The following is a 26,137-nucleotide window of genomic DNA, read 5'->3' as shown; positions in this document are numbered from 1 at the left end:
GCATATACAACCTCAATATATCCGGGTCCTGATCTACATCTATGGATTGTCATGGTGTTCAAGTTTACCATACTACTACCTAGGTAATAGTACTAGTGATAGTAGTAGTTTATATTACTATGTATGCTAGAACATCGCCGTGCGCAAAAGGCCGAGATTACATCTTCATTTGACAATGAGAGGTATATGAGATCAGAGTATGGATAATCGAAAGGGATGCGAAACAAGCAAAATAAACATAATGATAAATAAAGACAGTGGGGCTTGAAAGACGTTGGCAATCACATGAGATAATAACGAAATGAGCAATAGTCGTGACGAAACATGGGCGGGGGCGTTTCAGGCATGGGAAAGTTGAGGCGTGTCCTGGTGGTTTATTGAACAGACAAGAGGCCACCCAACAGGTGGATGCAATTACGAGACCCGAACAGATCTATCGTGAGATCAAAAATGGAACTGGATGTCATCAGCCTTCAAGCAGGTAACCTTCTTCTGGTCCTTGGTGTAGACATCGGCCAAGACCGAGTAGTATCCCTGGAGTATAATCGTTAGCTGGGCTTCGCTGGCTGCCCAATTTTCAGTTATTACTCACAGGAGGAATCGCGCTCGGCAGCTTCACCTCCTTGGTCAGGGTCATGGGACCCTTCTCCAGAGGACATGTCAGATCGACTTCTTTAATTTGTTCACAGAGGTCAACAGTCTGCTGGATAAGTGTGATGAGACCCCATTTAACGACTAGGTTCACCGTGGCACCCTCCTCGATAGTTTCGGACAGTACACCACTGGCGGTGATGGTAAGAGTTGCACCCCTGTTGTGAAAGAAGCATGCAGTTAGCCAGATGCACTGTGTCAGGGCATAGTTTCGAGGTTGACGTACGGCTTAGGAGGGTTGGGGTCCAAATCAACTGATTTGATTTCCAGAATATTACCAGCCGGGTTCTCGCAGTATTTCAGGGGGTTGTCCCCCTTGACAGGGAAATCCTGAGTGGTATCGACCTTGAGGGTGGCCTGTGTGGGGTCGAAGAGTGACGGGAGGGAAGCCGCTGAGACGAGCGGAGAAGCAAGAAGCAGGGTGGCGACTGATAAGAACTTCATCGTGGCGATGACGGCTCGTGGGTAGCCGTGACAGTACAAAGTCGATCAAGAATATGTGTGTGTCGGGCTCTGAGTGTCTTCGATACTCAGAGTAAGAGGGTGAGCAGGGAAATGGAGCGGGTTGGAGATTGGAGATACAGGTCGAAGTCAAGGCTGGGGAGTCACTTGATGACGACTGGATCACGTGCACCCCGCTTCAGGCATAGGTCGCTTGGCGCCTTCCAAGGTTTGCCGTACCTTGCAGATGCAGTGTTGACTACTAGTGTATTTGGTGGTAGATGGGCATATAGGTATTGTCCGGTTATTTTATCTATTCTCGTATGCCTTTTGTCAAAACCCTTTGAAGCAACCTACTAACTCCTCCAGTCCACTCCCATATGCAACCCAATGAGCATGTTGACCCACCCTTCTCCGATTGTTTATCAGTGATCCGCAGTGGGCCAGCTACTGTAGTACGAGTACCTTAAGGCTTCCAGGCTAAATCATCTTTAATCGCGTCTTTTTTTCACCTGAGATTGAAAGGGCACACACTTAAGGAATAGTTCAAGCTTAAATTTCCGGTTTGTCTTCATTCAGCACCCACAGTATATCCGTCACCCCAGACCCGTGGACTCGAAGTATCGTGATATATTCAAGGCTCTACTAAATGCTTCTACTAATAGTACTACCTCCTTATCAGCTTCCGAGGTTGGCTCGTAACAGACATGAAAGTCCTCCGAGTCTGTCCAGTTCATACTACCAGTAGGTTTAATCCCCAAACTTCAAATTGAATTCAACCGAAGTACTTACTGCCAGTGGATAGATGATTCAATGACTCCTGAGGTCGTGCATTTCCAAGGTTCCTATACGAATTCTAGAGACAATCTTAATTTCCCATTCACCTGTTAGGCCTTCGGTAATACTCCGGTGCGCAAGAACGGAATATTCACGCCAATCACACTTCCTGCTTCACGGTCCACCTTGAAGACTATGCGATCCAAAGCTTCTCCTCCATAATAAATCCAGGACTCTGTTTGCCAAGAAGCGCACACGTTGGACAGTTTTCCCTGTCCTGGGAGGTCCGACATGGCAGCATTATCAGCGGGGATAGCGTCAAAATCAATTCTCCAATCTTCAAAAATGATATTTTCCTCTCCTTCCACGGGGGTTTCAATTCCAGTAGGGTAAATTCGGAAGTCGGGGTTGAGAATGCCCGTCATTGGAAGCAAGGAATTCCAAATTTTACCGAGTCCAGTGAGTATATCCGATCCATTTCGCGTCAACGAATCTACCTTCAAACCTGTTCCTCCATTGATTGAAAGACTCAATTCCACAGGTGTAATATCTTTGCTTCCGATCTTCTTTGGATTTTGAATTGACCCGACGGAAAAGTTCCCTGCGTAGGCAAACGCTTGTGACCGGGTCTCGCGATCAACTGCAGGGATAAATGAAGTAATGATTGCTTCATTTAGTATTGATGCAGTGGCAGATTCACGAGGCCCAGCCGTTAATACAACAAAACCAACCCCGTATTCATCCACCAAGGACATCTGCGATACATATCCGTTGGCTCCACCCCCTTTCCCATAAATATCGACTATATGTGGATTTTCTGGGATCAAATTGTTTGTCCGTTGAATCTCCCACGGTCGGCCCACGAGCTCGTTGACTCCGGATGTCATTGACTGGGGCTTCAGCCATTTTCTTGTCGTTTGAAGTTCTGAAAATATTGTCTCATTCAAGATCCGTGTTGTCAAAATTGCCAGGTCTCCAAGAGAAGAGTAAAGGCCTCCTCCACTGAAAATCAGTCAGACAGACTCTGGTCATTAAGATGGATGTGGCACTTACGGGGCCGTATATCCGTAATCTGAACCCCACCCTAAAGTATCTTCGCTCAGCGGCGGTATAACCGCTCTTTCATCATTCCCAGGGGAGACACCTGTGTTTTTGAGTCCAAGTGGACCGATAATAGTTTCATTCAACATCTGGATGTACGATTTTCCTGTCTTCTGGCTAAGCGCAAGTGCGAATAGCTCGAAAGAAAGCGAAGAGTAAACTGGTTCTGTGTACGGTTCTCGGACAGGTAGTGCAGAGCTCATAATCTCAATAATCTCTATAAGCTTGTTAGAAAAAGCTGCGGAATGTGAGAGGCAACCTACGTGTTTTGTTGCATGCTTTGTTTAGTCCACTGACTCCACAATCTGGATAACTTTCGTTGGCAATGGAAGGGAAACCGAGTTGCTGGTATACCGATCGAAGAAAATAATATTCAAAAGAAGAAGCTAATCATCGTGATATATTAGCTAGTTAGCTATTGGACTTCCTTTTCATCGAATCACTCACGTAGGTTGGATGGGATGCCGGCCAGATGATTCGAAAGTGCCGACAGAGTGATGTTGCTCCATTGGATCGGAGTCTGTTCTTTCTGAAGGTCGGGCAAATATTTGGTTATCGGATCATCCAAATGGATATCCGATTTCAGAAGAAGAAGTTCGGAAAAAACCTTAGAAATAGAGCCAATCAAATACTGTGATCCCTCATTCAGGTGTTTAGTTCCCCGAAAGTTCTTTTTTCCAAGATGATGATATGACCAGAATATGCCATTGCTTTTATCACTCGCATTTTTCTGGCGAGGTGTTATAAATGCAATTGAGAAAGATGTCTCATCGACGTCAAATCCCGCCTTGGTTTTTTTCTGTATTGCAGAGTCGAGAGCTTCTGTGAGGTTTTTCGCCGCATCTTTAATGGTTTGGGAGCGATCCAGGTGTGTTGGGCGAGGGAGCAATGGACCATTGACGGGACATCCTGACCAAGATGGCAAAGGAATCCGGGTAGGATCCGCGAGGTTTTTCAAAGCAAACACCCCTACTAAAGTGAATACCAGGATCGGAAGCTGGAAGATCTTCATTTTGGAATGAGAGAAAGAACTTGAATTCAAGTTTCATTAATGCTGCGGAAAATGTCTAGTTGTACATACTGCCAGTGAAAGCTGTCTATTTATATTTGACGACTTGAATTGCCAAGATATATGTCTTCAGCCTAGAAATACGATAGTTGCTTCATATATCTTACATATCCTTCAGAAAATACACCGTTTCCGTTTTGGGGAGGCTTTCGTATTCGACTGTGGTCGCTCGACTGTCGATCTTGGTTCCAACGACGTCATTCCCGAGCTTCCTCGTATTTGCCAACTTTGGAACATTTACTAGTAACGACCAAGCGATAACTTCAGAAATAACCAAGCACATCTCAAGTGAAAATTCGTCGACCTCATCCGGGCCACGGCTAACGAAAGACGCCAAATATTAGGCTCTTGATATATTATGAGGAAGATCTCAGCATAACGTTAAAGAGGCATCTCGATCACATGATATCGTCTCTCACAGTTTAGCCTTCTTCTAACCATCGATTCAAGGCGGATCCACACCCTGCTGTTTCAAATGGCAGTTTACAAATTCAATTAATGAGCTTACGATAAAGAGGAAACCGTGCGGTGCACGAAATAGTCGACGAGGAGATTGAGCAAGCCGTGGTTGACATCGAAAATTTACCCACCACCCTCTCTTTTCACCTCTCCTATATTGCAAAACTATATGTGGAAGAAACTAATTGAACGAGTAATTAAATGAATCCGCTGAAGGAAAAGTAACAAAATTACGTTTGGGTGAGATTTTGAGGTAATCGAATCTTTGCTATAAACTTTTGAAAGAATAGATTAGTAAAGGGTGAAATACTTGGTGACTGAAAGTAATTCAAAATCAATAGTAAGGTATAATTGACAGAGACTAATAATAAAAAGCCCTTCAAATCGTTTACTGGCAGACAATAAATTTTCAACAGAATCGCTGAAGGGAGTCCCTGAAGAAGTCAACTGCTCGAAGCAGAACGGCTATAACCAACGACTCGTAGCATCAACTCTCTCAACTGTTTCCTTTTGCCACTCTCTCTAACGATTACCTGGAGAAATCCTTCAATCTAATGATCTGCTAGGCTATTCATCAGCTTCTCTATAAGGTTCAGTCTTTGGGCGACTTTAAATGAAATCCTTCAACGATTACCTTGGACAGCACCCTAAAATTTGATCCTTCGGCAACACCCAATAACCTGAATGGAATCGTCATTTCCTGCAACGATTCCCTTTAAATAAGTTTTTGGACGACTCCCTTTACCGGACTTCCTGTAACAAATTTTGATTATCCAAGTCTGATGCTATTTGTCTCTACAGTCCATATGCTCAGCGACGGAAGATACCGCTAAGTCAAAGTTGGCAGCCTCAAGATGACGCTAGATTTTCTCAGAGTAGTTTTTAGAGTAGTCCTTCACTATATGATATACTGTGTTTTGGATGTATTTCCAGGGTGATTCGTCATAAAAGACTGGCCTAACGCCGACTCCCGTACACAGAACAGACCCACATGTCTCATTCCACATTGAAGGTTCACAGACTCACTGGAACACGGCGGAGATCTTTCACATGAGCGGAGTTATACGAACTATGAGGCAGACAACATAGATTGGAGGGTGGTAATTATTGTCTGCTTCGTGATTTTTCCCCGATTGTTTGGACAGCTGGATGCTATAGCTTTGATAGCTACGAGTAGAGAGCCATAAGTCGGAATTTAGTTTACAGAGAGGGTCAGGGCCTTCAGCCACAAACGCAACTCTAAGAAATTGAATGGAACTAGGTTACATCGAAAACTTATGCAAAATATCTAATTGTATCACCGGGGGCGATCGTCAAAATTGAACAACGAAAACGGCAGACAGGTGTACTTTAATTTATTAAGAATGATCATCCATTCACTCGGAATATCACATCGTTCGCAGATAAATGAGATTAGATGCCAGAGAAGATACTTACAAGAGAAAATGTATGACGTAGTGAAGAAAAGAAGCGTTGAGACTACTCCGTGCACTAACGATGTGGCTGTTTTAGCCTTGAACAGCGTAATCCGTAGCAATGGCTACGCGATCGACGACTGTTCAAAGTTGATAAAAATAAGAACAGGGGCGAACCAATCAGACAGGACGGCCTTTTACCAGAATATTGGTTGACCCAAGCCACTCCACTCCACCCCATATCGTATATCGTAATAGGTCAACTCTGAAGACATTGTGGGTCGGGCACCGAAGAACGACCCTGACACTAAACCTCCTCGGGAATAGATTTGCTCAAGTCCTCTCGATCAGCCCGGTAGCTCTCCGGCGAATTTGGCACTAGTTTCAGATGCTCCAGTTGCATGGGGAAATTCACGGGATGGTCAATCCGGTTGTACCCCGTACCAGTTTTTTTCTTTCAAGTTGGGCTGACCCTGTCTCTTCCATTTGTTTCTCAGACATAGCCCCTGTCTCTAAATTCACGGGGGCAATTGAACCGATAATGAACCACAAGGAAGAATTCCGACTCTCATATGTTCCGCTGGACGATGAGCGTCACAATTATCGACAGTCTCGACAGAGGCCGCTGTCCTCTGCGGAGCAGGTCCTCCTTCAGTCTAATACAAAGGGATTCTGGGGTTCAAGCTGGACCTTTGAAATTGTAGGATCTATCATTTCCATCGCATTTTTGGTTGGGATCATTGTGGTTCTCTTCAAATATGATGGACAACCGATGCCTGACTGGCCTTATGGCATAACACTTAACGCCCTGGTCTCGGTGCTCAGCACGGTCATGAAAGCTTCGATGGCATTTGTCTTGACAGAATGCTTGGCTCAATTAAAATGGTCTTGGTTCCACAGTGGAAACAAGCTGAGTGACCTTGCGCTTCTGGATGCAGCCAGTCGTGGCGTCGCGGGTGCCTTTTTTGTTTTATTTCGCTTCTTACCGCGGTGAGTTCATGAGTTAAGACTGTTCAATCTCTCGTACTGACGAAATTTAGCCATCTTGTCACTTTCGGATGTCTGGTTCTAGTCATGGCCGCTGCCACGGACCCATTCGTTCAACAGGTAATGGCCGTGAAAGAACGATCTGTCCACGCACCCGGACAAGCATCTATCCAAGTTTGCAATTCCAGCCTCTACACGGATTACGGCAAGGGTTCTTCTCCTGGCCTGAACAAGGTCCCCCTGGGAACTTCAGGCGCTATCTATTCGGGTATCTTTCAAACTCAAACTCCAAACAGCAAATCCATCATGATGGAATGCCCAACAGGAAACTGTACATTCCCTGCATATCAATCGCTTGGCTTCTGCAGTAAATGCGCCAACATCACAAACTCTCTCAAGACATCCTCCCCATCTTCCAACTCGATGATGGGTCAAACCACATACAAACTGCCAAACGGATTTGAGTTTACTAGTTCGCTAAACATGCCCTACCTGATCAACTCCACAGCACTGCGACCCCTTGTGAAACTAGACACGGAGGGCATGGCAACAATCGTGAATTTCACCGCCATCGCCGGACAAGGATACGGCGGTTCAATCAGCGCAACCGAATGCGCTCTTTACTTCTGTGTCATCACTTACGAAGCTTCCGTCCGTGAGGGCAAATTCGTCGAAACCACAACCACTGTATCAACCACCTCCAACGCCTCGTCAAATCCGATGGATACCCTAAAAGACGTGACTCTAACCCCCGACACCTGCTATTCCAATGGCACTCGCCACAAAATGCCATACAAGAAGGGGTCTAATTGTACATTTGCCGTAAACGCGTTCAGCAAGCTCGCGATGGCCAATTCCCTACAACCCCTGCTCAAGGGCAAAGCGTCACTATTCGTGAGCAACCGACCTGACTATTCATCTGATACCATCGAAGCACTCTACGGCATACAGGGGAACTACACGGACATCAATTCAGTCTTCCAATCACTCGCCTCGTCTTTAACCGTCAATGCACGATCGAAGGTTTGCGCTGCGCCTGTGAATGGAACGGCCTGGACCGATCAGTCGTACGTGCGTGTTCGGTGGGAGTGGCTGATCCTGCCTGGTGGCTTGGTTGCACTCAGTTTGGTATTTATGATAATTACGATTATCCACACGCGGAACCAGTATATTTGGAAATCGAGCCCTTTGGCGCTTCTCTTTTCTGATTTGCAGGTTGATGCGGCTAGTACCCTGAAGCCGGATCCGACTCTCAAAGGGATGGAAAGTACGTCGAGGAATATGCAGGTTTGGTTAGAAACGACTGCCGATGGGGTTCGATTGAAAGCTGTTCAGCACTAGATGTACCAGGGAAAGGGTGGCGAGATATAATTATATTGTACATATATTGGAACTTGAAATACTTTCTTTGGTTATAGTCAGGCTATAATCGGCCAGATTGTATGAATTGAAGGGGGTCCATTCAATTTTGAACAGCAGTTCAACAAGTTTATCCTGGGAGATATCATCAAATCTGTACCAGAAATTCTGCAGGATCATGCCAAATATGCGCTGATTGGAAACCATGATATCGGTTTCACTCATTCCGATTTTTCTCCACGGAATATCCTTGTCGACGAAGGCCGTGTTACAACTATCCTTGATTGGGAATATACTGGTTGGTACCCAGAACACTGGGAATACATTCAAGCACTCCGGCAACTCAAACCAATGCCCGACTGGCCTGATTATCTGACAGTGATTTTTTCGCCTTGATTCGAAAGAGAATACATAGGCATGTCATTCATATATCGTCTCATGCGCCACTGACTCCGGATACCATGTGGTCATTTGGAATGACAACCAAGGAAGCAGGGAGTATCACATAGCATTCGTCGGCCACGGGTGTCAGAGATTCAAAGGAGCTCTCGTACTTCGCAGGGGAATCTCAAAAAAGCAGGCAAGGTAAGCGATTCTTTTCGTGAAATCGTATGTAGGCATGAAGGACGCAAATACGTAGGTGTAGACCTACTCAATTGAGCCCCGTGGGCTAGTTTTATCGCAAGGGAGATCGCGATCATCAATTAGACTTTTGGGGGTTCCCGTATCAGAACCCACAAGAGCCTCATTTAGTCAGTCACAATGGCCCGTGAACAGATAGTTAATCCCTCAGGTTACATTCTTTGTTAGTAGTGTTCCTTTTACTCACGAAAGCAAGCTGACAAGTGACCTTGTGAGTATTAGACTACCCTAGCTACAGATGATTATCTTCCCAAATTCTCCAATTTTCCGGGGCTTTGTACCAGGGTAAACAGTCTATGCGCAATCATTGAAATGATTCCAAGTGGGGTAGAACATTTGAACCGCAAATCAGAACCAGAATGATCCGCATGCAACTAGGATGTACGCTGCATACCGCTGCAGTGGGTCCGCAGACTTGCAACAATGGACAAACAATGCTGATTAGAAACACACCCTAAAGGTACTTCTGTCGCTTGATAATCTTGTCTACGGTATTTCTAAGCGGTACCAGTTGCTAATGCTGCCATGATAATTGCTGCTGTAGTCATGAAGCATGAAAGGCTCTTTGGCGGCCCTGTTGTGGCAGTTGGAGGTCAAGAGCCTTGGAAGCTTGTCTTAGAAATAATATGACGGCAGAAACCTTGAAGGGGCTAGTCAGATCCCTTCAAAAAGAGTTTGATTCGACGTATATCTTCACGTTCACCATATATGCGTCCTTTTCTTTGGGTTTAGGGCTTGGCCAATAGACAGAGTATTCAATGCACGGAACACTAAATTTGATATATAATAAGTGCTGCACTATTTGAAACGCTAGAGAAAAAAAATATATATACTACTATCTGGCCTAGACAATATCTATCACTGATGAGTAGGTTTGTGCCAGACAAAGCATTAGCTCAAGTAACAAGTCTGGAAGTTGCAAAATACTTGAAGACCCCAGATAAAGTCGTATTCAAGATGGAATCGGGCGTTGTAATTCCAAATGCACCATTTCATTTGTCATAGAATGGACACCTGTTGCATTCTGCATTGGGATCACATACTCCTTGACCCCAGCCTTGTGAACACGACCGTTGATCATAATTATATTCAACCGATCATGGTCTTGCAGAATAGAAATATCCTTCAGTGGATCCCCATCAACTACAAGACAGTCCGCATAGTTGCCCTCTTTGATCTGGCCCATTTCGTGAGAGCGCATGAATAACTTAGCCATGCCATAGGTTGCTGCGATAATCGACTCGTGTGATGTAAAGCCAAACCGATCGACAAAATGTGCCAAGTCGCGCGCATAGGTACCATGTGGCGTCCATGCAAATCCATAATCGCTAGAAATCAGAGTCAGAACTGCTCCCTTGTTGATTATGGAAAAAGAAATGGGAAGAATTACCCTCCGGGGAGGACCACGATTCCTCTTCGATGCATCTCGCGCATAGCACGGTCAGCGGCAGTAAGCTCCTTCAGATAGCCTACTTGCTCGGCCTTCTCAGTGGGGTAGCCGAACATCACGGCATCGTAGAGGGTGGCGATCAGCCAGTTAATAGCGGGTGCTACTACGTGCTTCGATTTTCTCTTTTCGAGAGCGTCCATGCCTATTATAGTCCATCAGCTATAGTCAAACATAATAATGGAAAGCAGCCCACCTTTCTCATCTATATAGGATGCATGATATATCACGTCCACCCCAAAGTCAATGCTCTGTTGAACAGAGTCTCGAGCTCGAGCATGTGAGCAGACCCGCTTCTTATGCTTATGGGCCTCGTCGACACATGCTGCTGTCTCTTCTTGGGTGAAGTAGCAATCTTCCGCATCTCGAATCTCCGTGATCTGATAGAAATTTGTTAGTTCTCGGCTCTCACGAGGCTACGCGATATACATACCGACTCTCCAGACATTGAAAGCTTCACTTGGTCGACGCCAATATCGATATGCTCACGGATACTGATATGTTATTAGCGATTTCCATCCTAAGGAAGCCCCTATGTACCATATAGCAACTTACACTTCTCTCATTTGCTCGGGGCCATCCGCGTAGGCAGTGATTTCTCCGACTAGTTCCCCCCCCTGTTCGTGCCATTTCTTGTCCATTGGCAAGAAAACGGGGCCCCGGAATATCTCCAGCATTGATCGCGTCCCGAATAACGACATCTAAGCGTTTCTTGGCAGATGCGGCTCCGAAACACATAGTGTACCCGGAATCCAGGAAGCATTCAGCGCTCCTCGCAGTGAGGAGCGTATGCTCCTCAACGCCGAGATCACCGAGTCGATCCAGGTCACCCCCGTTCCAGGTAAAGTGGGTATGAGAGTCTCCTAGGCCCGGCATTAACGTGCGGCCTTTTCCATAGAAAACACGCACACTGGAATCTGCCAGGAGTGCTTCTTTGTTGGGAACTTTGCCCACATGGGCAAATCTTTGACCTATAGAACGTGACGGTTAATCATATTCCACCATATAGGTGATGAGCTTTTATTGGTGGCCAGGTGGTAACTTACCTGCGATGAGGACGTCACCTCTGTATGGCTCCCGGCCAGTGGCTTCCAGAATTTCCACATCTAGGATGAGAACTTTGGAAGAAGGAGCTGTGCCGGCGATCTCATACTTCACGGGCTGAAGATCCGAGTCGAAGTCTAGCTGGTTGATGTATGCGACATTGCGAGGAGGCCCGTCATAGTTGTCAATAGGGTAGTCCGACGACATCCACGACACAGTCGTCATGTTGAAAAGATGGAGGAGAAAGAGGACACAAGTAAAGCACTGTTTGAATGAATGAGGGAGGCCAATCCCAGGCTAGGGCGTTGCGAACTATTCATATTTGATTCGTGTTAGCTCTGTAGTAACGACTGACTTCCCCACGATTTGCAGAGTGGGCACCAATCGGTTGCTAACACCCCTTCCTCCCCTCTTCTCCGCGCTTCTCCGCAAGCCGCGCAGGTCCTAAAATTGAGGGTAATGTGCTGCGTGACTCCCCCTTTTGACCTTACAACCACCGAGACGTTCATTATGGGTTGGCTGGGTCTCCGAAGCCGGCTTCATGATGGACTGACATCTTTCGAGCCTGTTCCTACACAGGTCACCGATTTCAAATCCGTCACCGAACACGTCGAAAAGGTTGAAACAATTGATCATATCTCCGCATCACCTCCCTTTGCATATACACTTCAGGATCCATCTGTCCCCGATGATGCTTTGCCTTTTATTCCGCCCGCGATTGTCCGGAACCAGCGGTTATGCTTGTCGCTCGCCAATGGTCTCGCTTGGATAGTCGTAGACAATATTGTTTACGACTGTACCAAGTTCATCAAAGAGCACCCAGGAGGTGACACTGTCATACGAAGTTTCATCGGAGAAGACTGCTCGTGGCAATTTTGGCGTTTTCATTCCAAGACGATCATGGAGAAGTGGGGACGATACTTGCGTGTTGGGCGAACGGAAGGGATAGTGAATCGATTCAAGGAGCCTCCGAGGTACTTCGGATCAAGAAACCGATAACCTATGCTAGTCTTGAATGGCTAGTACATGCTGAGCCCTGTTCTAATTAATCATATCGTGAATCCTATGTAAATAAGATATGAAATATGATATTAAAATCTTACTATGCCTATATGCTACTACGAGGTATCTTGCGGTAAACCTTTTACGCCAACATGGACCTTGGAAATCGATCCTATATACACATACAAGTCCGACGGTAGACATTCACAGAGTTCAGAGTTCTCCTGCGATTGCATCACGGCCATTGCCCCCCCATAAGGATCACAGTTGCGGGCGATGCGCGGTGATACGCGGTGATGCGCGGTGAAAATGACGCCATATCAGATATCTCCGATCGGGGTAAAATCCGATGCGGGGAGTCCTGAACAGCACCGGGTGAGTCTTTGATTTATAAAAGTGACTGGACAAAAATCTAGGAATTCTTATGTAAATTCTCAACCTCTTGAATCCAATTCATTTCAAAATGACAGTCAACGGCGTGAATACGCTCACCAACTATGTGGCATACTCGGAGCCCAACAGCGGCCCGAGAATTGGCCATCTCGACTTCGAGACCTCGACTATCACCCCTCTTTCCTTCAAGTCTGGCACCCCATTGACAGATCTTTATCAAGTGATCGCGGCCGGCGAACACGGAATCACGGCATTCGGCGCGCAATCTTTCCCTCTTTCTAGCGTCAAGCACCTCCCTCCAATTTCAGGTCGGGACGTGCTTGCTGTTGGGAAGAACTACGTCGAACATGCCCGTGAATTCAACTCCTCTGGTTATGATGCCAGTGATAAGACCGACCAGCCTACGCACCCGGTGATCTTCACAAAGCGTGCGACTTCCATAATCGGCCCCGAAGACCTTGTTCTGCTGCATCCAAACTTTACCAGCACACCCGACTACGAGGGTGAGATCGGCGTGATCATTGGCAAGGGGGGGTTTCCAAATTTCGGAGCAGAATGCTTTGGACTACGTCTGGGGCTATACCATAATCAACGATATGACTGCACGCGAGCGCCAACGTGACCACAAGCAATTTTTCCTGGGCAAATCCCCTGATACGTTCTGTCCAATTGGACCCGTTGCTGTCCCCAAGGAAAGCCTTCCAGAGAACCTGAAGATCCAGACCTTCGTCAACAAGGAGAAGCGCCAAGAGGCCACACTTCACGATCTGATATTCAACGTTCCTCACCTGATTGCGACTATCAGCGCTGGCCAAACACTACAAGCCGGCGACGTTATCGCCACTGGTACCCCTGCCGGTGTCGGGTTCGGTTTCAGGCCCATGAAGTTCTTGCAGCCCGGAGATGAAATCAGTGTCTCCGTGACAGGACTAGGAACCCTGAGAAATCAGGTTGCTGCTCCTGACGCAGTCAACACCACCTCCGAGCGCGCCCAGTCCCACATTCCCATCGCTAATGAAAAGGCGCCCTCCAATGCGGGATTGACAAATGTCAACGGCAAGAAGCTCTTTTACCAACGGCTGGGTGTTGAAACAGGTCCGCCAGTCTTCTTAATTCATGGACTGGGTGGATCCACAAGTTACTTCTACCCCCTTGTTGCGAAGCTTCAGTCCACACATTCCTTGCATCTTATGGATCTAGAAGGACATGGCCTTTCTCCAACATCGGCACTCAGCACCCTTTCCATCGCCTCTTTTGCAGACGATTTCTACCAGCTCTCCAAAGTGGCTGGTGTGAACGAGGGCGTTACCGTGATAGCCCACTCAATGGGCTCTCTTGTCGCTTTCAAGCTTGCTCTGGAACATCCTGACCTTGTGTCCAAACTGATCCTAATGGGTCCCCCACCGAGCCCATTGCCGGAAGCAGGCAGCCAAGGATCTTATACCCGAGCCGCCCTTGTTCGAAAGCAGGGAATGTTGGCGGTTGTTGATGCAATCACACAAGCTGGAACTTCGGTCTTCGTTCAGCAGAACAACCCGCTGGCTATTGCCGCGGTGCGCACTTCTCTTCTCAGTCAAGATGCCGAAGGATATGCCAAGGCATGCGCGGCACTTGCTGGATCTGCTGTCGAATCACTGGACGTTAAGAGTCTGCGTATTCCAGTTTCCTTTGTTACGGGCGAGGAGGACAAGGTCAGCCCTCCGGCTCTCTGTCAGAAGTACTCCGAGGCAACAGGAGGTGGAAATGTTCAGGTTCTCAAGGATGTGGGGCATTGGCATTTGTTTGAAGATGTTGATAGAACTGTGCAGGCCGTTCTGGCGCAGATTTGAGACATCTTTATGCCTTTGTGCCTTTCTTTCTTTCTTTCTTTTTTAAATTTTTATTCGTTCATGTTAATAGACGTCAAGGGACAAAATAACCCCTTTCGGCACCACATATTGTAGAAATTGAAACAAACCATTTCATTCCCAACTTTCTTACCGAAAACTTACAAATAGACTATATTCAACATATATGAAAGGAAACGAGCTTTAGGCGTTGATAGGTTCAAGTTCCAAGCTTCCAATGGATTGCGGCTTCACCGCAGCCACCGATCTCATCGATACCCTGTGTGCACGGCATGATATGATGTCCCAAATGTAGTATGCACCATTGTTATGTAGGGCTTGAGCTCTCCATCGGTCCACAGAGGGAGTAATTCTTTAAATAGTACAAGAATTATCAACTAATTGTGTTAAGGCGTGGGTGACTCCGGCATTAAAGCCGCCTTGTCGTCCTTCGCCCTGAAGTTTCTGTTTCGGTAGTCTCGTGTTGGCATCCATCGACCACCTTTTCGTGCATCTTTCCCTTCGTCCATTGGCACATGACCATACTAGTGCGGAGAAGTGCGGAGAAAGAAGGAGGGTTTGGTGGTGCCATGGTATAGCCTACATAATCATCACTTCAGCAGCAAGTCCGCGAAACTCCGTGAAACTCCGCGAACCCCCGCATTATCGTCCCTTGCCTAGTAGATATGTGGAGCTCATATAGCCGAGCTACATGGAGGTGGATGCGGAGACCAGAGAATTGGGGATGAGCTATCCACTGGTAGGAAAGACCCCTATTCCTAGCGCTAGATCTGATTACTTACATGTTCCCCGGATTATAGGCTGTGGGGAATTGGGATTAGTTCCAGTGTGAAACTTCCACCGGCAGCGTATATAAATTGCGAGCGGGTCCAAGAAGTCCGTAGTAAGCACAAACTACCCTTGTTTACTCTCAATCATCAGTCAAACATCATGGTCTCAAACGATTTCGCTGTTACGAAATCGGAGGAAGAGAACACATCTCCTTCATCTCACGCAGACCACCTTGAACGCCTTCACACTGCAGGAGGACATGTGAACGATCGCAGCCAACCTGCCCTTCCTGTCTATCATCGTACATTTGCGAGCCCCTCTCCATTGGGACTGATCTCCTTTGCGACAGGTATATCACCGTGACCGCTCCCCTCTTGATGATATGTGATTAATCCAGTAGATATGTTCTTGATTTCCGTGTTCGGACTGCACGCCAGGGGTGTCTCAGCGCCTAATTTGATGGTTGGATGTCTAATATTCTATGGCGGTGTTGGTCAATTCATTGCCGGCATCATGGAATTCATCACTGGAAACACGGTACGTTCCCGGGCATTTGAATCAGTAAGCCATGCCAGCTGCTAACAGATGTACTTTCTTCACAGTTCGGTGCCACCGTATTCTCGTCATATGCTGCATTCAACTTGTCATATGCGATGATTTACCTCCCCGGAACAGGTATAATGTCTGCATACACCGACGCCGCTACCGGTGCCGTGGACCCTAGCTTCAACCAAGCTCTGGCGTTATACCTGTTGGCGTGGTTTATCGTGACTGTGGTTTTCACCATCGCGGCGATGCGATCATCCTGGGTTCTTTTCGTTGACCTGTTCTTCTTGGACCTTTCTCTCTTGCTTCTGGCGTCTGGTTTCATGGCCAACATGGATTCTCTTCTGACTGCCGGTTATTCTTTCGGGATTGCTGTATCGTTTCTTTCTTGTAAGTACCATACCCATCAACACCTATCGTGTGATATGGTCAAGACTAATCGCGAGTGAGTAGACTGGGCTGGCTGTGCTGGATTATGGGGTGGTGGAACCACTCCCATCAAATTGCCGACATTTGATATGTACTCAGCTGTTTGAATTCTCGAGGATTTCATGGAAAGGATCAGTGGATGAACATGGTATTAATCGAACCGGTATACGGAAAGAAAGAATGACTCGTATTGCCAGTGGATTTCACGGTTTTAATACTTAGGTATGTATGGAAGCTGTAATTACGTTACGCCTTCGTATTCCACCTACCAATACGAGAATAGCGAAGTTCGAAAAGGCTCATCTAAGCGCTCTATGTCAAGCTATCTATTTTAATTTACTGAGTGTTACAGAAATTGTATTCAATCTAATCACAAAATTGAATTTTAATCAACGCAATATTCCTTCCTATATATCTATGTTTCTCTAAATCTTATTTTTGTATCTATCAGTGTAGGCTTCATCATGAACGGTTTACTCGGCCTTATAGAAAGGGTAGTCAACGTAACCCTTGGCACCACCAGTGTAGAAAGTAGGACGGTCGTACTTGTTGAAAGGCCAGTTGTTGCGAAGACGCTCGACAAGATCGGGGTTCGCAATGAAAAGACGACCGAAACCAGTCAAGTTGTTAGGGTTCTTCTTAGCGATCTCGAAAGCACGCTTAGGATCGTAAGTGTAACCACCAGTTGTGACAATAGGTCCTTTCCAAACAGCACGGAAAGGATCAAGAGATTCCTTCTGCTCAAAGTTGTAAGAGTCGTCGTACAAGACAGAGCGCGGCTCGACCATATCAAGGAAAGCAAGTTTGGCGTATTCAGCTTGGAGTCTCCTGACAACGTAACCCCAGGTGGCGTAAGAGTCCTCATCCTCGACATCGAGGAAAGCAGCCCAAGGAGAGAGTCTGATAGAGACAAGCTCAATGCCAACAGCCTCGATCAAACCGTCAAGAATCTGGAAAAAAAACCGGGCACGATTCTCGGGGGGATCCACCGTACTCATCAGTACGCTGGTTAGAAGCAGAGTTGAAGAACTGGTCAAAGAAGAAACCGTTCGCAGCGTGGAACTGAACACCGTCAAATCCAGCCTCGAGGGAGTTCTTGGCAGCCTGCTGGAAGTCCTTGACGTATTCTTTCATTTCCTCCTTAGTGATCTCACGAGGAGTCTCATACGTGTAGTCACCCATGAACTCCATGCCCTTGATGGCAATAGGAGAAGGAGCAATAGGAGTCTCCTTGATGTACTTGGAGGAAGCAGCACGGCCCTGGTGCCAAAGTTGACTCTGGATGTAACCACCCTTAGCGTGGACAGCAGCAGTGACTTTTTTCCAGCCCTCAACGTGCTCCTTAGAAAAGATACCAGGAGTACCAGGACTCATACCAGCCTGCCTATTGACGTTCATCGCCTCAACAATCAGAAGGCCACCATCGGTAGCACGCTGACCGTAATACTCCGCCTGAAGATCGGTAGCGACGTGGTTCTCATCGTTTCTACCACGAGTCAAGCTGGCGAAGACGATGCGGTGCTTGAGGGTGATAGGACCGATCTGAATGGGAGTGAAAAGAGCGGTGTTGGAGTTGGACATTTAATGATCTGAATGCGTTGATTTGAATGTGTTGGATGTGAATTGATGGAAAAAAATATCAACGATAACTCGAAGATCTATGTTTATATACTAAATCTTCCTTAGGAATGGTACTGCCAAGGAATAAGAGATTTCTAGACTGAGAATTAAAAAGTTGGTAATCATAAATTTGGTAAGGTAATGCGCAGGGTAACCCGTGTCAAAATAAAGAGATTACTAAAAATGAAAATCAAAGTTGGTGACTACGGAGTAAAGTTGTGCTCAAGGCGTAAATATCAAAATTCTCCGTGATTGTTGAGGGGCAGAAATTAGCAAATCATGGAAACAGTGGGGAAAATCGATTACGAGTATTAGAGCCTCGTTGGTGTGGAATTGGGGTCAAAATAGCCCGACCGTGTGCTACGTAGATTGGCGGTAGCCGTGTACCAGGGAAAGAGAACGGATATCTCGAACACTTGTGTCCGATACATTTGTCATAATTTGGGGGAGATAATCGAAATGTCGGAGACTTTTGATATGAATTTCTACCCCTCACGGCAAAAAAAAATCCAGACATCTTGACCAGGGTAAAGCTGACGTCAAGAAGTAGGCAACATGGAATTTCACCCTGTGTTAAAGTTAGTACCGTACGAAAGGCAAACTTTAACTAGCAGCCTCCTACATCCATTCTGCATCCATTCGAATATTCAGGTCCATTCAAAAGTACACTGCGGTATTACAAAAAAATCTACTCAAAACGTCATCCGGCTCACTTCTCAGGGCTCCTGGGAGAACTTTCCCAATGTGAAGAGCTCATTCTTCAGCTAGCAAGCATAAAGTGCTTATTGTGGCCAAACGTGTGTCATTGAACTTCCGCGACATCGCTATCGCAACCGGTAAATATCCGCCCCCATCACACAAACCTCGTTTCCGGCTCGGATGCCGCCGGCGACATTGTTGAAACAAGTGAGGGAGTCTCTAGGTTCAAGCGTGGTGATAAGGTCTTTGTTGCATTTAACCCATTAAATTGTACGGGCCAATCAAGAACTGGAACTATGGCTTGGGTGGCCTCGTGGACGGTGTTTTGAGGGAATACATTTCAGTCCCAGCTCAGGCTGTCGTGAAAACAGCTAAAAGCTGAACGCTTACTTATGCCTAATGGGCCAGTGTTGTTGACACTGGTACTATAGCCTGAAATTCGTTGTACGGAAACATGCCTTTGAAGCTGGAACAGCTCGTTTTATTCCAAGGCAAGTCAATTATGTGCCTCAATAACTCAAACAGGAACAGAAACTGACTCCATATTCATGCACGGGTGGCGTATCGATCACAGGTCTTACGTTGGCAAAGGCTGCAAGTGCTAAGACTATTATCACACCGTCTTCTAATGAGAAGCTGGGGTATGTCAAAGCCAAGTACGGCGTTCACTACACTGTCAACTATAAGGAGAAAAAGAAGTCTGCGCAGGTTATTCTGCCGAAGATTCATTTCGACCCGGCGGATAGTATTTTCATCCCCGCTAATAGGACCTGAACTGGGTTAGATCGAATTCAGCCTCCATGGATGTAAGGTGAAAGAGCTTTGAACCAGGCATTTGCCTTTTAATCTGCCATAAAGGGGCTATGATGTATGAAGAATCGAACGTCGGAAAATGTGAAGCCATTTTTGAAACCGAGTAGGTCATGGTCTTCATGCGTAGGTCCCATGGAATTCCATTACTTTTCTCATTAATCGGTCCATCTTCAGCGTATTATGAGCTTTCATATAATGTCTTCCAAAATATTATCATCCGTTCGAGAGTATTCGACTTTGAATTTGGTGATAGGGATCAATAAGCTCTGGCTTCTTGGCCTTGGCTCTCAACTATGTAGGGGCGCAAGAGGCGCAAGACTCCATTTCATCCACTTGAGAAGCAAGTTAGGCTTAATTTTCTTCGCCTTTGACCTTTGAATTAGAGGGCAGTGGGAAAAAAGGAGAAAATTGTGGATGGCCAGTGGTTTTGATGTGCGCAGACTGAAGGCCCTAGGTAAAGCATACCGCACAATTTTTGAAAACCGTTATTTTTCAGCTAAGTCGGGATAAAAAGATAGAAAGTATACAGATAAGAACATACATTCTAGACAGCGGCGTTCTCCGACTAGCCCTTACTATGACGTCATGTCCGCGCTAGAAGCAGATACTGTCGACCCAAGATTAACTTACTCCCGATTTTGTGAGACTCCAATGTTGGGAAGCCTGCTCCGTACGATACAGTACCGAGCTTGGCTCTCCTCTGTCAACTGGTGGCCCGGACGGCTGGATAACCATACCAGCTAACGTAATTCAGAATCGAACGGAACAAAGCCGAGCGGAACACCCCCAAAACACTATACTACGATAGGTTACAACTTTATATCTTAACAACGAAATAAATTTATAATGAGATACTAGAAATATATAATTTAGACAATATAATTAATTCTGATCCGTTTATATTTGTGTATTCGCCACAATGAATGTTGTGATTTCTCTAAACTCACTTCACATATTTCCCTCGTTCGTCCTTGTTGTCTTCTGGTGTTAACGGGAAGTATTCCGAGGTGTTACAGACTGTTATTCACGTACGTACACACCCGACAGGTTATCGATGCTAAAGTCCTTGGCGGAAGTCCGCCAAGAACTTCCACTTCAAGTGCTTTTTCATATCGGTATCCGCCCAGCCTTCAAGCGACTTGGGAAAAAACGGTATCTCGCCCAGTAAAGATGAATCGTGGGTAATTAATGTCAAAATTTTAGTTTCACAATCCAACTCCTGCACACCGGTGATGGACGAAGCAGCCACTTTGGAGTCATCATTGAAAGTTTCGGCAAGAGAGTAAAATGGGATGGTTCGGCTTTGGTGTGGATGAATTGAGCGAAACAAGTGACCCGGACAAACAGGATATGATATTTCAGGAATCGGGGACGGCTCAATCGACTCGGGCAATGGAAGTCTCTCGTTAGGTCGAATCTCCCCGGCATGATGGCAAACATCCCCGGTCAAAAGAACAAAGGAAGGAGGGAAGGCATCCGTTCTCGCCAATGCAGAAATGTGGCTTAATGTATGACCAGGAGTGTCCAGAAGATAAAAGCTCCCATCTCCGAAATAATCAAAAGCTGCAAAGCGCCCAATTTTCATACACCCGGGTAAAAATACAAGCTCTTGGATCTCGCGCTTCCCGAAATCGTGATGGCAAAGAGCTGATTTTGTGTCATCGGGGTATCCGGGAAAGTAGTGTTTTTTGAAGTTATCTCCGACAACCAACTTTGTATTACTAGGGAATTTGGATAGATCTCCAACATGATCAAAATGGTGATGGCTCCAAATAACAGTGCTGATTGCACCGCTGGATACATCGATTCCATTCCTTTCAAGAGTCGTGGATGTATCTTCTTTAGTTTTAAAAGAAAAATCGTGTTTTTTAAACATTTCCAAGACCACAGGAGGCAAATCCTGCCAATTCTTTCTGATCCCTAAGTCAAAAAGGATCTTTTGACCAGATTCGTGCTCAATGAGGAAACAGAAAGACGGGACATTTAGCCGTTCAGCGCCTTTGTAACCAGGCTGGTGAAAGCATGACGATGGCATGTCTAGACGTGCGCCACTAGAATGACATAGTCAGTTCGAATGAATACTCTAGGATGAATGTAAAGATTTTCGCACTTATCAATCACAGAAATCCGAACAACCTTGTTGGAGTACGGAATGCCACTAGTCAGCTGCAAATCAGCAGATTCTTTGTGTTCCATCATACAAGCTCACAGAAAGTATGAGGAAAGTTGTGCCGGCGATTTTATGAACTATATAAACTATTAGATAATTCAATGACGCAGTAAACGATTTCGGCTCAATCGGCTTTTACAGGGAACATGACCTAATGGTAAATGCCCGATGGGGGGCACGCTGCCGGGTTTCGAGCAGATTATGTAATTAATTGGAGAAGAAAATGCATCATTATCACTTCCAGACGACCCCTCATCAACACCACCCGATCATGGCGAGGGGGAGACCCAAATCAAAAGTGGCCCCGTGTCGCTTTTGCAATAAAGAATTCAAACGCGTTGAGCACCTACAGAGACATGAGCGAGTTCGTCCGTACCCCACCCTTGGCTGATTCTCCTTCCGCATACTAACTTGAGACGCAGATACTCGCGAGAAGCCATTTGTTTGTCATTGCGGCCGCCCTTTCTCTAGACAGTAAGATGAAGCCTGCAAATTCAGATTGCATCGTTAATGGTCTCTACAAAGGGATCTCTTGAGTCGCCACGAACGACTGCGCCACGCACCCGTCAGCGATGAAGTACCGATCGCGGCGAACAATGCAGCAAACCAATCAGAACTGAACAATAACCCCTCCAACATGCCAATGCAGGATATAGAGGGTTTTGTACCGGACCCACATGCAAACTTTGGGGGCAGTCCGATCTACAGTACATCCGCCGTGGAATCTCAGAATGCAAACCTACTTCTATCTGAGCCCTATGCTCCTGTTGGCACTTCTCATCTTGATGACTCCAACTATCAAATGGGTCTTAGTTTTGGACTGCTGGATGAGCTGAACCCCGGGAACACTGATGTGTTCTCATTCGACAATGTCATCCCACCTCAGTTTCTGGACACCGATATCTCGCTTTGCGATCTTTTCCAACGATTTCCTCGACAAGACCAGCCGGCTTCGCAGGGAGATTCTCGACTGACCACAGACCTAGTCGGGCTTTCATTACCTCAGGAGGACTCGTCTTTGACGCCCGCAGAGATACCAACCCCTCAGAACCCGCCACTTCCACCACGATTCCCTTCAACCAATGACCAATTACAGAACGGCAACCTTGATGCAGAATCAGATACCGTGGGATGCCCTTGGATCCTGTCCTTTGCGGCTTACAAGCGGATCTCGGAAAAGGTGGCGCAGAGCAAGTCGATCTTACCTGACTTTAAGCTTCCGTCTAAATTCGCTCTCACCCGTTACCTTGAAGGTTACTTTTGCGGATTCCATGACCACTTACCTTTTCTTCATCCGGTAACATTCGACCCACAAAATATTGAACTTGAGTTGTTTCTTGCGATGACCTCGTGTGGGGCATTTTATCGGTTTGAACACGCACAGGGCTATCAGATGTATGACGCTGCTCGATGTCTCGTGGAGCGAAGCTTTTCCCTTCGCCGGCGCCGCACCATGGAGAGCTTGATAGTTAGGCCCCTGGCGTCTGTGGGTACAAGAGGAGATCCATGTTCCCCATCAAAGACCTCGTATTCGCCCCACTCAGCTGATAATTGCAGCGACTATGATGAGTTACACTCGCAATCATGCCTACAAAGGACCCAAACTCTCATTATTCTTATAGCCATAAGCGCTTGGGGGGAACAACCACTTGTTCAAGATAGTCTGGCCATGGGAAGTCAGCTTGCAGTGCTTATACGGGAAATCGGGATCAGTCGGCCGGATGACACGACCGATATGACTCTCTCATGGACAACCTGGGTTAGGCACCAGCAACGAAGACGTACCTTACTCGTCGCCTATATTCTCTTCAATCTTCATAGTATTGCTTATAATGTCCCACCACTAATTCTCAACCAAGAGGTAGCACTTTGTCTGCCGTCCTGCGAGGCAGAATGGAAAGTGAGATCACAGGCTGGCTGGGAGCGATATCAGCAAGGTTACCATTGCCGTGAGCATTCCTTCACTATAACACTAGATCGTCTACTCCAGGGCCGCAGTGTTTCCGATCACGGCGCCATTTCAGCTTTCTCAAACTATGTCCTAATACACGGTCTCATCCAAAAAATAAACCTTAAGCATCAGACCGCAACTTGTCGTTCTCACGATGGTTCTTCGATGCGCCTGCGGTCACTTAAGCTAATGGAGACTGCATTACGATCTTGGCAAGCTTCATGGGAGGCTACATACGAATCCACGCTTGATCCTTGTTCACCCAAGGGCCCCTTGGGGTTCAATGCAACAGCGTTGCTACGGCTGGCGTATATCCGGCTAAATGCCAATTTAGGGCCTTGCCGTGACCTTATCTCTGGGAACCTAGCTAGCGTCCAGGAAATCTTCACCATCACTGATACGATTTACCTTTCTCGCTCTCCATCATTGGACCGGGCTGTCTTACAGTGTATCCATGCTCTTAGCATTCCGGTCCGTGTTGGCATTCCATACTTGGTACAGACCCAAACTCTGCACTGGAGTGTTCAACACTCGATATGCAGCTTTGAATGTGCGTTCCTCTTAATTAGGTGGATGCGAGAAATCGCCAAAGCTGTTAACGCCGGCGGAATGACGGCGCTTCGCGAAGATGAGCAGAAGCTACTTGCTATGGTAACGAGTCTAATTCAAGAGACACATCTCCAAGAAACATTGGAATATCAGGAGGATCTTTCAACTCGAATCAACCGTCTCGCGGCTTCAACCGCTCGATTATGGGCCGAGATATCCAGTGCCACCCATGTTTTCAATATTGTTCATCGCATCGGGGCTTCCTTGTCTTCTGTGGCTGATATCTTAGAGTCTCAACTCCCCCGGCCTTGCATTCCTACCTAGTAGCTGTACTCAAAAGCTATATTTGATTACTTTCTAAAGCTCAGCCACGATGATATCAAATCAACATGGTAGCATTTCAACGAGGCAAACTAAGCATGGGAGAGAAAGAAAGAGAAGGAAGAAAAAAAGATGTTCAAATTAATTCAGAATAAAATAAGGCATATTAGGTATGCTCATTGGGCAGGGCGAAAGTCATCTTATCTAAGCCCGAGGCACGACCTGAGTTCTCCGCTTATGCAGATTTCCACAAATCCTGATGTCATTTTGCGGCTATTTGTTTTGGCTCGACGAGTAGCGTGTCTGCTACGAGCATAGCGGTGGTACTCGCAGAAGGGACGCAGGAGAGGGCCTCAGTCTTTGGGGATGCTGCGGATGGGATCACGGATACTGGCCGTGCGACAGGTGACATTGACTGTTTGTACCCCTCATTTGATGTTTCTTGGGCGCGTCCACTGAAATGGACCAGGGCTGGGTCGGCGACTAAACTACCCCAGAAACTATATGAAGAAGTAAAGCTCTGCGGACACAACTTGACAGCTCGCCGCCGGCATCCTCGGCCCGGTCGTGGGCCGACCAAAAGATACATAAACAAAACGCTTATTTATCATAGGGACAACGACATCGTTTCTGCCCATCATGAAATGGCAAGTCAAATCAGAACACATTGGATGATTTGACGGCTGGCCAGTCCCCGCTCTGTAAGCATGTGGATAATATGGTCCTCTTGTTGGTTCACTGGAATAATTTGACCTCACAACACGCAGTAGACGATTGCTGAAATCGAATCAGAAGAAGCTATGATGCCTTTAAAAACCTGGAAGATAAGATTCATGGTCTTGCAAGAGCACAATAGAGTCGATGCAGCTGGAATGTTTAACAGCTTCTGCAAGGATGTTCGTATTGGAATTGTCAAATGGCTGTATGATATTCCCATTCCCCGTGCAAAGAGTAAAATCAACTCTGAGAAAGTGCAATGAGTGTCATATCAAAGATATACTGATGTGAAAACGGAAATGACAGAAGTTCTGATGAACCTGGAGAACAAAGCTGATTTTCACTCAACTTGGATTTCATATTGTAACGAAATCCAGGAGCGTTCTTCTAGTATGATAGCCAACAAGCCGCGTGGAACAACTTGAAATCATCTTTTGCGCAGGTACTTCATATTTTGACCTCTTTCTTGACCCGTGCAATGAATAGCCAGTGCCTATATCGCTTGTGGCGACATACACGACCGTCAGCACTTGAAGGATACACTGAAATACACTACAGTAGAAAAGAAGTTCTTGCATAGAAGTACACCTAGTCAGACACTGTAGAGGCGTCAATAAGTTTGAGGGGCAGCAATACGATGGCCTTCTATATACCTATATTTGCTAAAAGGGCCTCGTCCTTCCGCGCCCATGGCCTTCTGTGCGTGCGGGGCGTCTTTGATCTTCCTGGACTAAGAACTTCCAAGATTGGTCAGCCCGATTATCAAGTCAACCAGGATGAGTTCGTATAGGCTTAGCAGCGTGATGCCAGTCTCTGTTTCCCGGTACTTCTATTATTTCGGCTAGTACCTGGTGTCCACAGTGAAGCTCCAATCAAGACGGCGAGGCAAGAAAGTTGAGTGCAAATGCGGAGCTTCT

General features: G+C 46.5%; 12 protein-coding genes across 12 annotated transcripts; 7 read left to right on the top strand and 5 right to left on the bottom strand.

Annotated features, from left to right (window-relative positions):
- Nucleotides 1-444: 444 nt before the first annotated feature.
- N7481_011325 (ML domain-containing protein) lies at nt 445-1,095 on the bottom strand (the record flags this gene model as incomplete). Its single annotated transcript, XM_057270544.1, has 3 exons — nt 445-534; nt 593-809; nt 878-1,095. 3 exons carry the CDS (start codon nt 1,093-1,095, stop codon nt 445-447), a joined length of 525 nt encoding a protein of 174 aa, XP_057117718.1.
- An 884-nt stretch (nt 1,096-1,979) lies between these two features.
- On the bottom strand, nt 1,980-3,982 carry N7481_011324 (serine hydrolase domain-containing protein; the record flags this gene model as incomplete). Its single annotated transcript, XM_057270543.1, has 4 exons — nt 1,980-2,871; nt 2,923-3,187; nt 3,234-3,356; nt 3,418-3,982. 4 exons carry the CDS (start codon nt 3,980-3,982, stop codon nt 1,980-1,982), a joined length of 1,845 nt encoding a protein of 614 aa, XP_057117717.1.
- A 2,472-nt stretch (nt 3,983-6,454) lies between these two features.
- N7481_011323 (DUF3176 domain-containing protein) lies at nt 6,455-8,241 on the top strand (the record flags this gene model as incomplete). Its single annotated transcript, XM_057270542.1, has 2 exons — nt 6,455-6,903; nt 6,954-8,241. 2 exons carry the CDS (start codon nt 6,455-6,457, stop codon nt 8,239-8,241), a joined length of 1,737 nt encoding a protein of 578 aa, XP_057117716.1.
- Nucleotides 8,242-9,853: 1,612 nt separating this feature from the next.
- N7481_011322 (metal-dependent hydrolase family protein) lies at nt 9,854-11,617 on the bottom strand (the record flags this gene model as incomplete). Its single annotated transcript, XM_057270541.1, has 6 exons — nt 9,854-10,229; nt 10,292-10,493; nt 10,545-10,719; nt 10,782-10,832; nt 10,904-11,319; nt 11,395-11,617. The coding sequence occupies 6 exons, from the start codon at nt 11,615-11,617 to the stop codon at nt 9,854-9,856; spliced, it is 1,443 nt and encodes a 480-aa protein (XP_057117715.1).
- Nucleotides 11,618-11,902: 285 nt separating this feature from the next.
- On the top strand, nt 11,903-12,391 carry N7481_011321 (cytochrome b5-like heme/steroid binding domain-containing protein; the record flags this gene model as incomplete). Its single annotated transcript, XM_057270540.1, has 1 exon — nt 11,903-12,391. One exon carries the CDS (start codon nt 11,903-11,905, stop codon nt 12,389-12,391), a length of 489 nt encoding a protein of 162 aa, XP_057117714.1.
- Nucleotides 12,392-12,857: 466 nt separating this feature from the next.
- Nucleotides 12,858-14,616, top strand: N7481_011320 (bifunctional fumarylacetoacetate hydrolase/alpha/beta hydrolase family protein; the record flags this gene model as incomplete). The annotated part of the gene is made up of 2 exons (XM_057270539.1): nt 12,858-13,301; nt 13,342-14,616. The coding sequence occupies 2 exons, from the start codon at nt 12,858-12,860 to the stop codon at nt 14,614-14,616; spliced, it is 1,719 nt and encodes a 572-aa protein (XP_057117713.1).
- Nucleotides 14,617-15,564: 948 nt separating this feature from the next.
- N7481_011319 (acetate uptake transporter family protein) lies at nt 15,565-16,487 on the top strand (the record flags this gene model as incomplete). The annotated part of the gene is made up of 4 exons (XM_057270538.1): nt 15,565-15,754; nt 15,803-15,942; nt 16,008-16,341; nt 16,405-16,487. 4 exons carry the CDS (start codon nt 15,565-15,567, stop codon nt 16,485-16,487), a joined length of 747 nt encoding a protein of 248 aa, XP_057117712.1.
- A 366-nt stretch (nt 16,488-16,853) lies between these two features.
- N7481_011318 (alkene reductase) lies at nt 16,854-17,961 on the bottom strand (the record flags this gene model as incomplete). The annotated part of the gene is given in 2 exon segments (XM_057270537.1): nt 16,854-17,330; nt 17,344-17,961. 2 exon segments carry the CDS (start codon nt 17,959-17,961, stop codon nt 16,854-16,856), a joined length of 1,095 nt encoding a protein of 364 aa, XP_057117711.1.
- A 692-nt stretch (nt 17,962-18,653) lies between these two features.
- N7481_011317 (uncharacterized protein) lies at nt 18,654-19,081 on the top strand (the record flags this gene model as incomplete). The annotated part of the gene is made up of 2 exons (XM_057270536.1): nt 18,654-18,797; nt 18,986-19,081. Coding segments are annotated over 2 exons (240 nt in total), but the record flags the coding sequence as incomplete, so codon positions are not given.
- A 72-nt stretch (nt 19,082-19,153) lies between these two features.
- On the top strand, nt 19,154-19,473 carry N7481_011316 (NAD(P)-binding protein; the record flags this gene model as incomplete). The annotated part of the gene is made up of 2 exons (XM_057270535.1): nt 19,154-19,194; nt 19,299-19,473. 2 exons carry the CDS (start codon nt 19,154-19,156, stop codon nt 19,471-19,473), a joined length of 216 nt encoding a protein of 71 aa, XP_057117709.1.
- A 1,096-nt stretch (nt 19,474-20,569) lies between these two features.
- Nucleotides 20,570-21,547, bottom strand: N7481_011315 (MBL fold metallo-hydrolase; the record flags this gene model as incomplete). Its single annotated transcript, XM_057270534.1, has 1 exon — nt 20,570-21,547. One exon carries the CDS (start codon nt 21,545-21,547, stop codon nt 20,570-20,572), a length of 978 nt encoding a protein of 325 aa, XP_057117708.1.
- Nucleotides 21,548-22,319: 772 nt separating this feature from the next.
- On the top strand, nt 22,320-24,506 carry N7481_011314 (fungal specific transcription factor domain-containing protein; the record flags this gene model as incomplete). The annotated part of the gene is made up of 1 exon (XM_057270533.1): nt 22,320-24,506. The coding sequence occupies one exon, from the start codon at nt 22,320-22,322 to the stop codon at nt 24,504-24,506; it is 2,187 nt and encodes a 728-aa protein (XP_057117707.1).
- Nucleotides 24,507-26,137: the final 1,631 nt, after the last annotated feature.

Source organism: Penicillium waksmanii (genome assembly GCF_028829765.1).
Source record: "Penicillium waksmanii strain IBT 27052 chromosome Unknown utg000009l:1.0-4314994.0:1.0-4318279.0, whole genome shotgun sequence".
Classification (NCBI taxonomy): domain Eukaryota; kingdom Fungi; phylum Ascomycota; class Eurotiomycetes; order Eurotiales; family Aspergillaceae; genus Penicillium; species Penicillium waksmanii.
This window is presented reverse-complemented; position numbering and strand designations above follow the sequence as displayed.